Source organism: Myiozetetes cayanensis, unplaced genomic scaffold, assembly GCF_022539395.1.
Source record: "Myiozetetes cayanensis isolate MyiCay16 unplaced genomic scaffold, myiCay2020 scf3, whole genome shotgun sequence".
NCBI lineage: Eukaryota > Metazoa > Chordata > Aves > Passeriformes > Tyrannidae > Myiozetetes > Myiozetetes cayanensis.
Window position 1 is genome coordinate 3853294 of NW_026087521.1, and position 12275 is coordinate 3865568.

Below are 12275 nucleotides of genomic sequence, written 5' to 3' on the forward strand. Positions count from 1 at the left end.
GCGGCGGGGCGGCGCAGGCGCGCTGCGGGCGCGCTGACCTTCAGCGGGGCTGTGGTGGAGGCGCCGCCATGTTCGCCCGGGGCGCCGCGGTCGTGCTGCTCCAGCCGCAATGGTACCGGGACGGGCTGGCTCGGGCGCGCTGGGCACGGGGGAGGCTCTCAGGGCTCAGGGGGTGACGGTCCTCTCGGCTGCGGGGCGCCCCGGGGGGTCGCGGCCCTGGGCAGCCCGCGGTGAGGGGCTGTGGGCTCTGGGTGGGGGTGGCAGAGCTGAGAGCGGGAGATGAGTGCAGGGATGGAGGATGAGATTCCGGGAATGGAGGGTGAGATTCAGGGAATGGAGGGTGAGATTCGGGGATGGAGGGTGAGGTTCAGGGATGATGGAGGGTCCGTGGGGGTGGGGGGCCAGGGGGAGCTCGGCGGGGATGGGTGATTGGGACGGGCAAGAGTTAAAGGACGGATCTGTCTGTGCTGGGCAGGAGACCCAGCTCTGGTCAAGGAACGGTACGGCCTCCTCCGCTTCGCTTTGTAGTCGTTTTGAAAAACCAGTTTCGTTATTTGAAGCTTTTTTTAAATTTGCCCTTCCGATGCCCCCATTTGCCCCCTCTTGTTGCCCAAGGCGATGGATAATTAATGAATTAAAGCTCCCCCTGCGCTGGGCACTGGTGAGGCCACACCTCGAGCGCTGTGTCCAGTTCGGGGCCCCCCAGTTCAGGAAGGACATCGAGGTGCTGGAGCGAGTCCAGAGAAGGGCAGTGGAGCTGGGGAAGGGTCTGGAGCACACGTCTGACTGAGGAGCAGCCGAGGGAGCTGGGGTTGTTCAGCCTGGAAAAAAAGGAGTCTCAGGGGTGACCTTCTCACTCTTTACAACTCCGTGACAGGAGAGTGCAGCCGGGTGGGGGTTGGTCTCTTCTCTCAGGGAACAAGTGACAGGATGAGAGGACACAGTCTTAAACCTGCACCAGGGGAGGTTTGGTTTGGACATTGGGAGAAATTGCTTCACAGAAAGGGTGATCAAACTTTGGAATGGACTGCCCGGGGAGGTGGTGGAGTCACCGTCCCTGGAGGTGTTTAAGGAAAGACTGGATGTGGCACTCAGTGCCATGGTCTGGGTGACAAGGTGGCATTTGGTCGCAGGCTGGACTTGATGGTTTCAGAGGTCTTTTCCAACCTAACTGATTCTGTGAAATTACATGGATGAGGGAAGGAAGAAGGTGTGCATGCAAACCACAGGTCAGAGTGACTTGTCCCAGCCACAGATGGTTTTTAAGAGACAGCAGATCTTGACTTTATAACTCTCTGAAAGGGACCTGTCCTTGACAGGTGTTGGTTTGCAGGAGAACTAGTGAATTATCCTAATTTCTCCTGCATTCATTTTTAGGGGCCAAGTCAGGAATATGGCAACGCTAAAAGACAGTAAGTACAGGTTTCGTTTGCTTTTGAGAGAGGGAAAGTGTTGCAGGAAAATCGTATGTTAAAATGCAATTTTGATTAGCTTCTCTAGGGTAAATTGACTGTGATGCACTGTAACATTTGTATGTGGCCTCCAACCCTTCTTCTGTTGAACAAGTGTCCTTCAGAAAAGGCATTGCTTAAGGTGGTTTTGGAACTAATTTAGATGTCATCCCATAGTTTTACTCAAACATACTTTAAGAAAAATTTTATTGTATGTGCTAAACCAGATTTTTTCTCACCTCTGAGAGTTAATTTAGTTTCTTTTATGCTTATTTCCTCGTGCTTTTATGCAGCATTTGGGGAGAAAAGGTTGACTGGTTTAGTTTGACAATGCTTCCTTAAGTCATTCCTCACAGGTTTTTATACAGGGATATAGCCTTGGAATTGTGCTGCTCTGTAGGATAACCTGTTTTGTTTTCCTTTTACATCAGTGTTTTTATGAATCTTATTTTGCCACAGCCTGAACAGGGAAGGAAATTAACTCTATGTCCTCGTACTATGGGGCCTCCTTATTGTTTGTTCCTTCCCCTTGTCATCTGGGAAAGATGACAATATACAGGTAGATGTGGAAGCAAAGAGACAATAAATAGACTTTGTGTTGGGCTAATTATTAAATAAATGCTGTACCTCGAGTAAAAAACATCTCCATTGTAAAGATGAATCTGTGTTAGCCACACTCCTCCTCTTACTGCTTTCTCACTGCAAATACTGAGGGCTTTTGTGAGGTTTGTTTGTGCACGGTCTGTTTATTTATTTTTTCTTCTTTGGGGAACATGGTGAAATATTTTTGGATGGCTGTTGCTGGCATTTTATTGTTTGTTTTTAAGTTATTATGCCCAGAACAGCACGTGACCTTCAGCTCTTAACTTTGTAGTCACCAGGCGTTTGAAGTCCATCAAGAACATCCAGAAAATCACCAAGTCCATGAAGATGGTTTCTGCAGCCAAATATGCACGAGCTGAGAGGGAGCTGAAGCCTGCAAGGATCTATGGAACAGGAGCTCTGGGTGAGAGAAAGCTCTTGCACTGTGGGATGTGGGAGCAGAAAAGGAGGTTTTCATGGTGGTGATAAAATGCTGAGAGTTTTTAACCTTCCACGGTTGTTTTTATTAGTCTTAAAAGCACCACAGCTCAGAATTTCCAGCCTGAGTCTGTCTGTTAATGGAATTGCGTCCAATCTCTGTAGCACCTACAGCTAATTCCATTAACACCCTCTTGTGAACTCTTGTGCTGCACGTGGTCCTGGGGCACGGGACTGGCACAGTGAACTTCACTGAGTGATGGCATTGATTGTGGGACATCTGGTCAGAGATGGGGCTGGCTTTGAGTTGTTTCTTGCTCACCTCTGGTCTGATCTTGTGCAAATTTGGATGATTGTGAGGGAGGTAAAATTCATCTGGCTGAGATTTGCAGCCCCTTTAGAAGTGGTTTTAGTTAGAACAACGCAGAGGTATTTTTTAAGATTTAGTTGCTTCTTGGCACCCTTGAAAATCTTGACCATCTTTTTTTTTTTTTTTTTTAGCTCTTTACGAGAAAGCAGAAATAAAGGCGCCTGAGGACAAGAAGAAGCACCTCCTTATTGGTGTGTCCTCTGACCGAGGCCTGTGTGGTGCTATCCATACATCCATCGCTAAAACCTTGAAAAATGAGATTACCAACCTCTCAAACGCCGGGAAAGAGGTTATGGTGGTTGGAGTGGGTGACAAGATCAGAGGCCTGCTTCAGAGGTAAAAACTGAAACCATAGAAGGGTTTTTCTGGAGCTTTGATTTTTTTCTGTGGTAGAAGTTTCAGGACTGCTTAGAAAACTGTGTTGGCATTGGCAGGAAATTGCATTAATGGGAACTGTACTAAATTCAAGTTCTTTTAAAAGAAATCTGCAAATAATCCTAAAAGGGGTTTAGATCATCTGGATATTTGTGAAACTGCTGAACAGCACTATTATATTTTTGAAATAAATGTCTGGCAACTGGCACTGTTACAAGTGTGTGTATTAATAAGGTATCATAATTTGACTGAAAAGTAGCAAAATTTTTCTCAGACCCTAATTCAGTGAAGTGTTTAGTTCTGAACACTCCTCATTTGCAGTAGTAAGTCAGTCTTGCTGCCTCGTTGTGCTTTAGAGCATCCACATGGGTTCTAACACAGGTTTGCTGTTGCTGCAGGACACATGCCAACTATTTCCTGCTGACATTTAAAGAAGTGGGACGGAGACCTCCAAGCTTTGGGGATGCTTCAGTCATCGCTTTAGAGCTGTTGAACTCCGGGTATGAGTTTGATGAAGGCTCTGTCATCTACAATCGCTTCAGGTAAGATTGTCTTGAAACTGCACCGGAAAAATATTGGGTAGAAAGCTTTAAACAGCACATTGGCCCAGTGAAGTGATACGAAAACTTGGCTGTGACTTGGCGTCTTCACTTCTTGATTTTGTTGTGTGTGATGAACTGTTGGTTTCTTTTTTTTTCTGATAGCTGTGGTTGGAATTCCCTTTTGACTTGTGTAGTGGGTGCTGTTCTATTTACAGTCAGCACATCGTTATATCGATGTGGCATCCAAGATCTTTTCATGAGGATTATCACAGAATTTTGTGGCATTGGAAGACCAGAAGTTGTCTATTCCAATTTGATTTTAAGTGCTCAGTTTAGTTAGTTGAACTGAAGCCACCTATGCTGTTTTTGGGCAGGTCTGTCATCTCCTACAAGACCGATGAAAAACCAATCTTCTCCTTTGAAACTGTTGCCGGTTCTGGTAAGTAGGGAGCTAGAAACCATCAGTTATGTGCAGTGATTAATCACAGAAAAAGTGCTCTGAACATGGGAATATGGTACTAAAACATCTTATTTTGGTGCATGTATCGCATGTTTAACAGATGGTTTTATCTTGGCCAAGATCAGTCCAAGGCTGACTTACCAAGGTGCTGCAGGACAGGGAGGTTAAAAAGAAAGGTCATGTGAATTCTGCTTTGAGATTCTGTCTCAAGCAAGAATTGTTCATATGTGAACTGTGTCAGTTCCAATATTTTCAGCGCTGAACAGCCTGAGTGTGGAGTGACTTTGCATCGCTCAGTAAAAACACCCCAGGATGTTTCTGCAGCATTGTATGGGAAGATTAAACATAATACGGCAATAATGTATTTTATTCTGGTCAGAATCTGACCTTCCTAATGTTAAATAGAATTTAAACATGTAAAATACTTGGCAAAATTATAAATAGCAGGGAGATTATGAAAGTCCACATAATATGTGGAGAAAATCCCTCTGTGCTGCCTTAAGTATTGAAGCAGCCCAGCCTAGCAGTCTTCCCCATGACATTGTATTATTTTGCTGGAGGTAGCTTGGATTTCTCTGAGTCTGCTCTTTTCGTCATTTGCAGAAAGCCTAAGTATCTATGATGACATTGATGCTGATGTGCTGAGGAACTACCAGGAATTCACACTAGCAAACATCCTGTACTACTCCCTGAAGGAATCCACCACCAGCGAGCAGAGCGCCAGGATGACCGCGATGGACAACGCCAGCAAGAATGCCTGTAAGTCATTCCCTGGGTTTCCCAGGACTTCAGTAGTGCAACAGGAAAGTACTGCCCTCCCTCTGTGTAATTCCTTGCTTTCAAAATGATAATTCTTAATCTCAATTCTATTTTGAGTCTTGGCTTTTTGAGCCAGTTCGACTGGGATTCTTTTCTGAATGTGTGAACTGTATTTAGTCCCTGGAAAGAGGGATTGCTGTCAAGTTTATGAGAAACAAGCCTAGGTAACTGGAAGTGAAATAACAGATAATTTAATAGGAATATAAAATACTAAATTAATCTTGTAATGGCCAGATATTCTTTTTGCTCTTTCATATGGCTGCTCTGAGGATTTCCTGAATTTTTATAAACCTGTGAGCCAATATAATTAGTACTGCACCGATTTAAGGGTGAGGAAATGGAAACAGTGGTTAAATACTTTAGCACCTGTCATGCAGCAACTTGAGAATATACAAGTATTCCTTGGCAGGGTACTGGTGGCTGAGTGAAGCTGATGTGATGTGCCATTGGGCTACCTGGAACTGTAGGTATGGCTCTCTGCTGACTGCCTTAGCTTGAGAGAAAGAGGTGATTACATCTGTGCTTAAAAATAATCGAAGGGAAAAAATAATTCAGAAAAATCTGTCTCCTTTTGCAGAACAACAGTAACTTGAAGGAAATACCAGTGTAGTTAAATGACTGTGAAATGTAATTTCAAAGCAAATGATGCATGTTTGTGTTATGTTACAATGAGCTATGTCATACCCTGGTATTTACGAGTCTGCCAGCTGTTGTGCAGATGTTTAACTCTGGTGCCTCAAGCCAAGTTCTCAGGTTTCTAGATTGTCTACTGGTAGTGTTACCTGTAGGGGAAAAATGTCAAGTGCACTAAGCCCCTTGATCATTTGCAAGGGTTTACAAGACTATTTGATATTCTGTTCGTACAGCTTCTCTTTATCTGTGTTTGAATGCTTATTATGTGTTTAAATTCCAATCCTAATTTTTTCTAGCCGAGATGATTGACAAACTGACCTTGACGTTCAACCGCACCCGTCAAGCCGTCATCACCAAGGAGCTTATTGAGATCATCTCTGGTGCTGCTGCTCTGTGAGTACCTGTGTGGATGTGAAATTGGAGCTGTTGCGGTCATGTGGTGCTTGTGTGCCAGAAAACAGGGAGGGTTTAGGGCAAGTAGGTCCTGAAACCAAAGGGAAGGCATTCCGTGGCATGGCTCCAAGCTTTTCAGCTTGTGCAGTTCTACTAACAAGAGCGAAGTTTGGCAGTTTTGTCTGGACAGGGTTGGGGGTTTTCCTCCTTTTTGACTTCCAGTGGATTTCCCCCCTTCTAGTTGGGTGTTTCCTACTTTACCTGCTCAAACGGCCCAGTAGTGTTGGGTGGGGGAGAGCAACTGAAGTGCTTTTGGATAATTCAGGTGTTCAGAAGCTGAGAGTTTGGGGGGTGGGCTTGGAAGGAGGAGGGAATATCTGGAGTCAGTTGCTTCCGAATGTGTATTTTACTTGAAGTTCAATGTTTTGCTTATTTCCCTGTGACTGAAGTTTTGTGGAGGTGCGTGCTGTGGGTTACAAACCTGTGGGTTTAAACCACGGTTTGTAACTGCATGTAGCTGACGTGTGTTAAACATTGGTGCTCCGTATGGAAATGTCAATATCCTGTGTGTTTACAGAATGCCTGGAATACGTATCATGTAGCAGTTTACATGCTGTATTGTGCTCCTCACAATACATTTGTGGTCATAAAGCCGTGCAGAGTTTGGCCTGAATTTGCATGAGTTGCTTCCTAACCTGCCTGTTCTGTTTTTTTCTCGTAACATCATAACCAGGGATTAATCGGGAAAAGCGCTTCAGCCAAATCCAAGAGGTAAAGTTATGACGTGGAAACTGGGTTATGTCTTTAAATGAATTAACACAGAAAATATGAAGTCAAGTGAGGAAGTCGGAATTCAGTGGTGTTGTGGTCAGAAACTTTTTTTCCTGAAAAGCTGTGAAATTGCCCACTTCTAGTTTGAATCTGCCTCGATAAAGAGTTCTTAATTTTCACAAATTTTAAGGAAAATACGTCCATGGTAGCATGCACCCACATTTGACATAATTTTCTGTGTTTGGGTTTTTTTTTTTATGGATTATTTGACTCATTTGCAATTACTATTTGAATTTTTGTGTAGTGCCCTGACCTTATGCAATGACTTAAAAATATCTGTATGTAAGATGTTCCTAAAGAGGTTTCTGTATCTAAATGAACATATTATATTCAAAATTTAAAATAGAAGGAAAAATAGGTTTGTTAAATAGTTTGGGGGGTGTTAAGGAATATTAATGAGTTGAAGTATTCAAATTGGAGGAGCTAACAGTTTTAAATAAATGAATAAATAAATGAAAGTGTTTTAATTTGCTTCAATTTGCCTTACAGGTGAAGAGGAGCTCTTCTGAGCATATGGTCTAACCTGCCTGTGTCTGTGTTAACAAGACTGCTCTGTTTAACCTGTGAAGAAGCGGTAAAGCCCCAGAAATCTGTAAATTCTTACAATAAACGAACTCCATGAAACAGATCCTCTTGGTTGTCCGTGGAGCAAATGCTCTTGGTGTCTAAATAATCTGTGTTGGACTTGGGTGTGCTCTGAAATCTCACTTTTAGAAGGTTGTGCTCTACATCTTGTCATGTATCTGGAATGCAGAACATAAAACTGGCTGCTCCTTTGGAAGAGTGGAAGAGATTTCCTATCTGCACCGCGTGTTTGAATGTGCTGGTTTGTCACTCTGGTGGGGGCTGAAGGAGCAGACTGGAGTAACCTCTGCATTGCACAGTTGGAACAGATCTCTCTCACTGAATACCATGTTCCTACTGTTTCTGGATGTTAATTTTCTAAAATGAACTGATCTGATTAGGTGAATCATTTCAGGGGTTACTTTGAATGCACACTGTATATTCATGGTCAGTGTGTGTATAGAAATACATATCTCAGAAGATTGGAGCACCTCTCCTTTGGAGACAGACTGAGAGACTTGGGGTTGTTCAACCTGGAGAAGAAAAGGCTCTGAGGAGATCTTAGAACCCCTTCCAGTGCCTAAGGGGGCTCCAAGAGAGCTGGAGAGGGATTTTTGGACAAGGGCCTGGAGTGACAGGATAAAGAGAAATGGCTTTAAATTGACAGAGGGCAGGGTTAGATTTTATACTGGGAAGAAATTCTTGACTGTGAGAGCGCTGGTGCTCCGGCACAGGTTGCCCAGAGAGGCTGGTACTGGTCCCAGGATGGATCCTTAAGGGACACCAGTTGTCACTGAGGTCTGTTGGGACATGGAGCTGTTGACCAAACCATGAGCTTCAGGAGTTTGTTCCTGGTCCAGCTCCTGCTCTTCTGCCTGCGGATGTGAGATGTGACTGACACAACAGACCGGGCTCTTCACTGACTGACCAACATGCTACTAATGGTCTAATAAATCACAGTTAATTTGTGAACTAAACTACTTCTAATACTACACTGCTATTATTTACAATTCTGTCCTGCACACTGATTAGTTACAGACAATTACTGAGTTACAGTTAGCACTCGTGCTAATTGTATCTACACAGTCACCTTTGAGGAACAGCTCTGCTGCTCCTCATTGCACCGCCCACACCACTCAGTTACTGTTAATTTTGTTTCTGGATCTTTTTTGCCACCATAGCTTCATCCTTTCCCATCTTGTGTTGTTGTTTTTTTTGTTGTTGTTGTTTTTGTGATTTTTGTTTGTTGTTTGTGTTTTTGTTTGTTTGTGTTTTTTGGTTTGGTTTGGTTTTTTTCCCCCAATTAAATAACTCACTCAGAAACACCTTTTCCTCATTGCTGCCAGTTTGGCCACATCTGTTCCCAAACCTGATGTTTCTACTGCCCAGGCAATCTTGGCCTTAAATGTAGTTCTTTACATACCTGTCTGCATACAGGTGGCCTTGCAAACCCCTTTCAAGTCTTTCTGGAGCCTTTCCTTCTCCAGGCTCAACAATCCTAGCTCTCCTGGCCTGTTTCCATAGCAGAGGTGCTCCAGCCCTTGAGGCATCTTTGTGGCCTCCCCTGGACTCAGTCCAACAGGTCCATGTCCTTCCTGTGCTGAGGATCCCAGAACTGGATGCAGGACTCCAGGTGGGGTCAGAGGGCAGAGCAGAGGAGGAGAATCACCTTCCTTGACCTGCTGTCCAGTCATTTTCACCAGAATCCTTAGGGTTGGGAGGGACCTCTGGAGATCATCCAGTCCAAACCCCCCTGCCAAGGCTGGGCTCACCTGGAGCAGGTGACACAGGAACACATCCAGGTGGGTTTGGAATGTCTCCAGAGAGGGAGACTCCACGACCTCCCTGGGCAGCCTGTTCTGATGCTCTGCCACCCTCAGTGTAGGGAAATCCTTCTTCATGTTGTGGTGGGAACTTCTTGCGTTTTGGTTCGTGGCTGTTGCTCTTCCTGGGCACCACTGAGAAGAGTCGGGCACCGACCTCTTGACACCTGACCCTGAGATATTTGAGATATGGATATATTTATATTAATTTATATTATATTTATATTCATATATTTATGAATATAAATATTTTTATATTTATATTCACTCGAGATTAATTATAGATATCATGGAATCATAGGATGGTTTAGGTTGGAAGGGACCTTTAAAGCTCATCCAGTCCAACCCCTTGGGCAGGGACACCTTCTGCTATCCCAGGTTGCTCCAACCCCCGTCCAACCTGGCCTTGAACACTTCCAGGGATGGGGCAGCCACAGCCTCCCTGGGCAACCTGTGCCAATATACCCCCCCTCACCCTCACAGTAAAGACTTTTTTCCTCATATCCAACCTAAACCTCGTCTCAGTTTGAAGCCCTTCCCCCTTGCCCCGTCGCTCCACGCTCTTGTAAATAGCCCTGTCCCGCCCTTCCTGTAAGCTCCCTTCGGTGAAGTTCAAATTCAGAGGTGCTGCGATGTTTATACACGTAAAGCATTTATATTCTCCCGCCGCCAGCCCGGCCCCTCAGCGCCGCTTTGGGGGATCCCTCGGGAGGCGCTTCCCGGCCGCGGCCCCGCCCCGCTCGATGCGCTCGGCGCTGCGGCGGCGCTGCCTGGCGGGCGCCAAGATGGCGGCGGCGGCGGCGGCGGCGATGGCGGGCGGTGCGTGAGGCGCTCCCGCGGCCCCCGGCGGGATGTGCGAGACCTACTCCCGCTGGCTGCTGCGGGTGTCGGTGGCGCAGATCTGCCAGGCCCTCGGCTGGGACTCGGTGCAGGTCTCGGCCTGCGACCTCCTCACCGACGTGCTGCAGCGGTACCTGCAGGGGCTGGGCCGGGGCTGCCACCGCTACTGCGAGCTCTGTGAGTGCGGGACGGGGCAGGGGGTGGGCAGGGACAGGAGGGGGATGCGGCTGGACACGGCCCTGGGGGCACGCTGGGGATGGCCCTGTGTGAGCAGAGTCCGGGCTGAGTGGGATCCGGGAGCTCCTGCCAGCCCCGGCCATCCCACCAAGGGAGCAGCGCTGGGGCTGCGGGACAGGGCAGGAGCACGGGGCGATTTGGGGTTGGGGCAGGGCAGGGGGACAGGGCAGGAGCACGGGGCGATTTGGGGTTGGGGCAGGGCAGGGGGACAGGGCAGGAGCACGGGGCGATTTGGGATTGGGGCAGGGCAGGGGGACAGGGCAGGAGCACGGGGCGATTTGGGATTGGGGCAGGGCAGGGGGACAGGGCAGGAACACGGGGCGATTTGGGATTGGGGCAGGGCAGGGGGACAGGGCAGGAGCACGGGGCGATTTGGGATTGGGGCAGGGCAGGGGGACAGGGCAGGAGCACGGGGCGATTTGGGGTTGGGGCAGGGCAGGGGGACAGGGCAGGAACACGGGGCGATTTGGGGTTGGAGCAGGGCAGGGGACAGGGCAGGAGCACGGGGCGATTTGGGATTGGGGCAGGGCAGAGGGGCTCAGGAGGAGGTGGGCATTGGGGCAGCACTGAGGGCTGGGGGGACAGGGCAGGAGGAGCGTGAGGAGGTGGGATTTGGGCAGGACAGGAGGATGTGAGGTGGTGGGCTATAAGCAGGGCAGGAGGGCACGGGGAGGTGGGATTTGGGCAGGACAGGATGGATGTGGGGTGGGTGGGTTTGGGCAGGGTAGGAGAGCACAGGGATGTGGAGTCTGTGGGCAGGGCAGGAGGGCACGGGGAGGTGGGATTTGGGCAGGTTTGCAGAGAAGAGAGCAGGGGAAGTGGTCTGTGACAGGAAAGGGGAGATCAGGCTGCAGGGGTAGTGCAAGGATCAGGCTGTGGGGCCGTGTAGGGAAGGTGGGCTGTGGATCAGCGGGTGCAAGATGTGGGTATGGGGGAGATTAGCTGGGGGTCAGTGCTGGGGGCTGTGGGGAAGATGAAGAGGCTTGGGGCTGTGGAACAGTGCAGAGGACTGAGAGGATGGGGGCAAAGCCATGGGGCAGTGCTGGTGCACGGGGTCCCAGCTGCCAAGGAGGGCTGTGGAGCAGTGGATCTGGGCATGGGCAAGGAGTTGGGATTGTGGGGCTGGAGTTGGAGGAAACAAAGCTCAGTGGCAGTGGGTCTGGGCTGTGGGGACATGGGGCTGCTGCCCCTCTCTCTCTGGCTACAGCGTGCAGGATTTTGGGATGCAGTGTAGAGGAGGGGGAGATAGGACTGTTGTCCCTGCTGTTCTGGATCTAGGGGGGAGAAGGGGCAACCAGTCCCCTTGCCATGTGGGATGTGTGCATGGGAGGACATGGTGCTGCTGCTGTGTTGTCCTGGCTCATCTTTGGGTCAGGGTCTGTGCCCTGGGGGCAGTGCTGAGGAGGCTGTGGGGGCCCACTGCAGGTGGGGATCAGTGTAGGGTTCATGGTTCTGGTACAAAGGGAAGTGCTGAGGTTGGAGGGCGCAAGGTCCGGACTCTCTCCTGCATAGGGAGGGAGAGATGTGGCTGGAAAACCCTATTGCTGGGGCTGGAGTGCTCTGGGTTGGGAATATGTGTGAAAGGGGGGGAGTCTGTGGGGCTGGAGGTGCACCTGTGCCAGGGGAAGTGTGAGGCTGTAGGGCTGGGGATGCACAGGTACTGTGCTGTGCAGGGTCAGGGATGACAGGGAGCTGTGGTGCCAGGTGTCGGGAATGCACGTGTATGGAGGTGGGCAGGACTGACACGTAGCAGGGCAGCATGGGGCCTGATACCCGAGGCTGGGGATGTGTGTGTACAGGAGGGAAACGATGGCACTGTGGGGCTGGGAACCTGTGTGTGGGGAATATGGGAAGGCAGGGATGCACTGAGTGTTTTGGGGGAAATGGAAGTGTAGTGCACAGGATGTGGGAGTGTGA

General features: G+C 48.6%; 2 protein-coding genes across 2 annotated transcripts in view; both read left to right on the forward strand.

Moving 5' to 3' along the window:
* The first annotated feature begins 6 nt into the window (after positions 1-6).
* ATP5F1C (ATP synthase F1 subunit gamma) lies at positions 7-7522 on the forward strand. Its single transcript, XM_050324653.1, has 10 exons — positions 7-112; positions 1378-1412; positions 2326-2457; positions 2973-3177; positions 3615-3758; positions 4133-4197; positions 4822-4977; positions 5967-6063; positions 6797-6834; positions 7384-7522. Exons 1-9 carry the CDS (start codon positions 69-71, stop codon positions 6801-6803), a joined length of 885 nt encoding a protein of 294 aa, XP_050180610.1. The 5' UTR covers positions 7-68; the 3' UTR covers positions 6804-6834; positions 7384-7522.
* Positions 7523-10100: 2578 nt separating this feature from the next.
* TAF3 (TATA-box binding protein associated factor 3) overlaps positions 10101-12275 on the forward strand; it is a 115422-nt gene continuing 113247 nt past the window's right edge. Inside the window, exon 1 of the mRNA XM_050323826.1 lies at positions 10101-10298. Coding sequence (XP_050179783.1) covers positions 10133-10298 — 166 coding nt within the window. The 5' untranslated portion in view covers positions 10101-10132. The remainder of the gene's footprint in view (positions 10299-12275) is intronic.

What these genes read in the sequence shown, in the direction of transcription:
- ATP5F1C (XM_050324653.1), top strand. Translation starts at nt 69, where the DNA reads ATGTTCGCCCGGGGCGCCGCGGTCGTGCTGCTCCAGCCGCAATG. An exon ending in CTATGGAACAGGAGCTCTGG is followed by an intron (nt 2,458 to 2,972) that starts GTGAGAGAAAGC and finishes TTTTTTTTTTAG; the next exon opens with CTCTTTACGAGAAAGCAGAA. An exon ending in GTCATCTACAATCGCTTCAG is followed by an intron (nt 3,759 to 4,132) that starts GTAAGATTGTCT and finishes GTTTTTGGGCAG; the next exon opens with GTCTGTCATCTCCTACAAGA.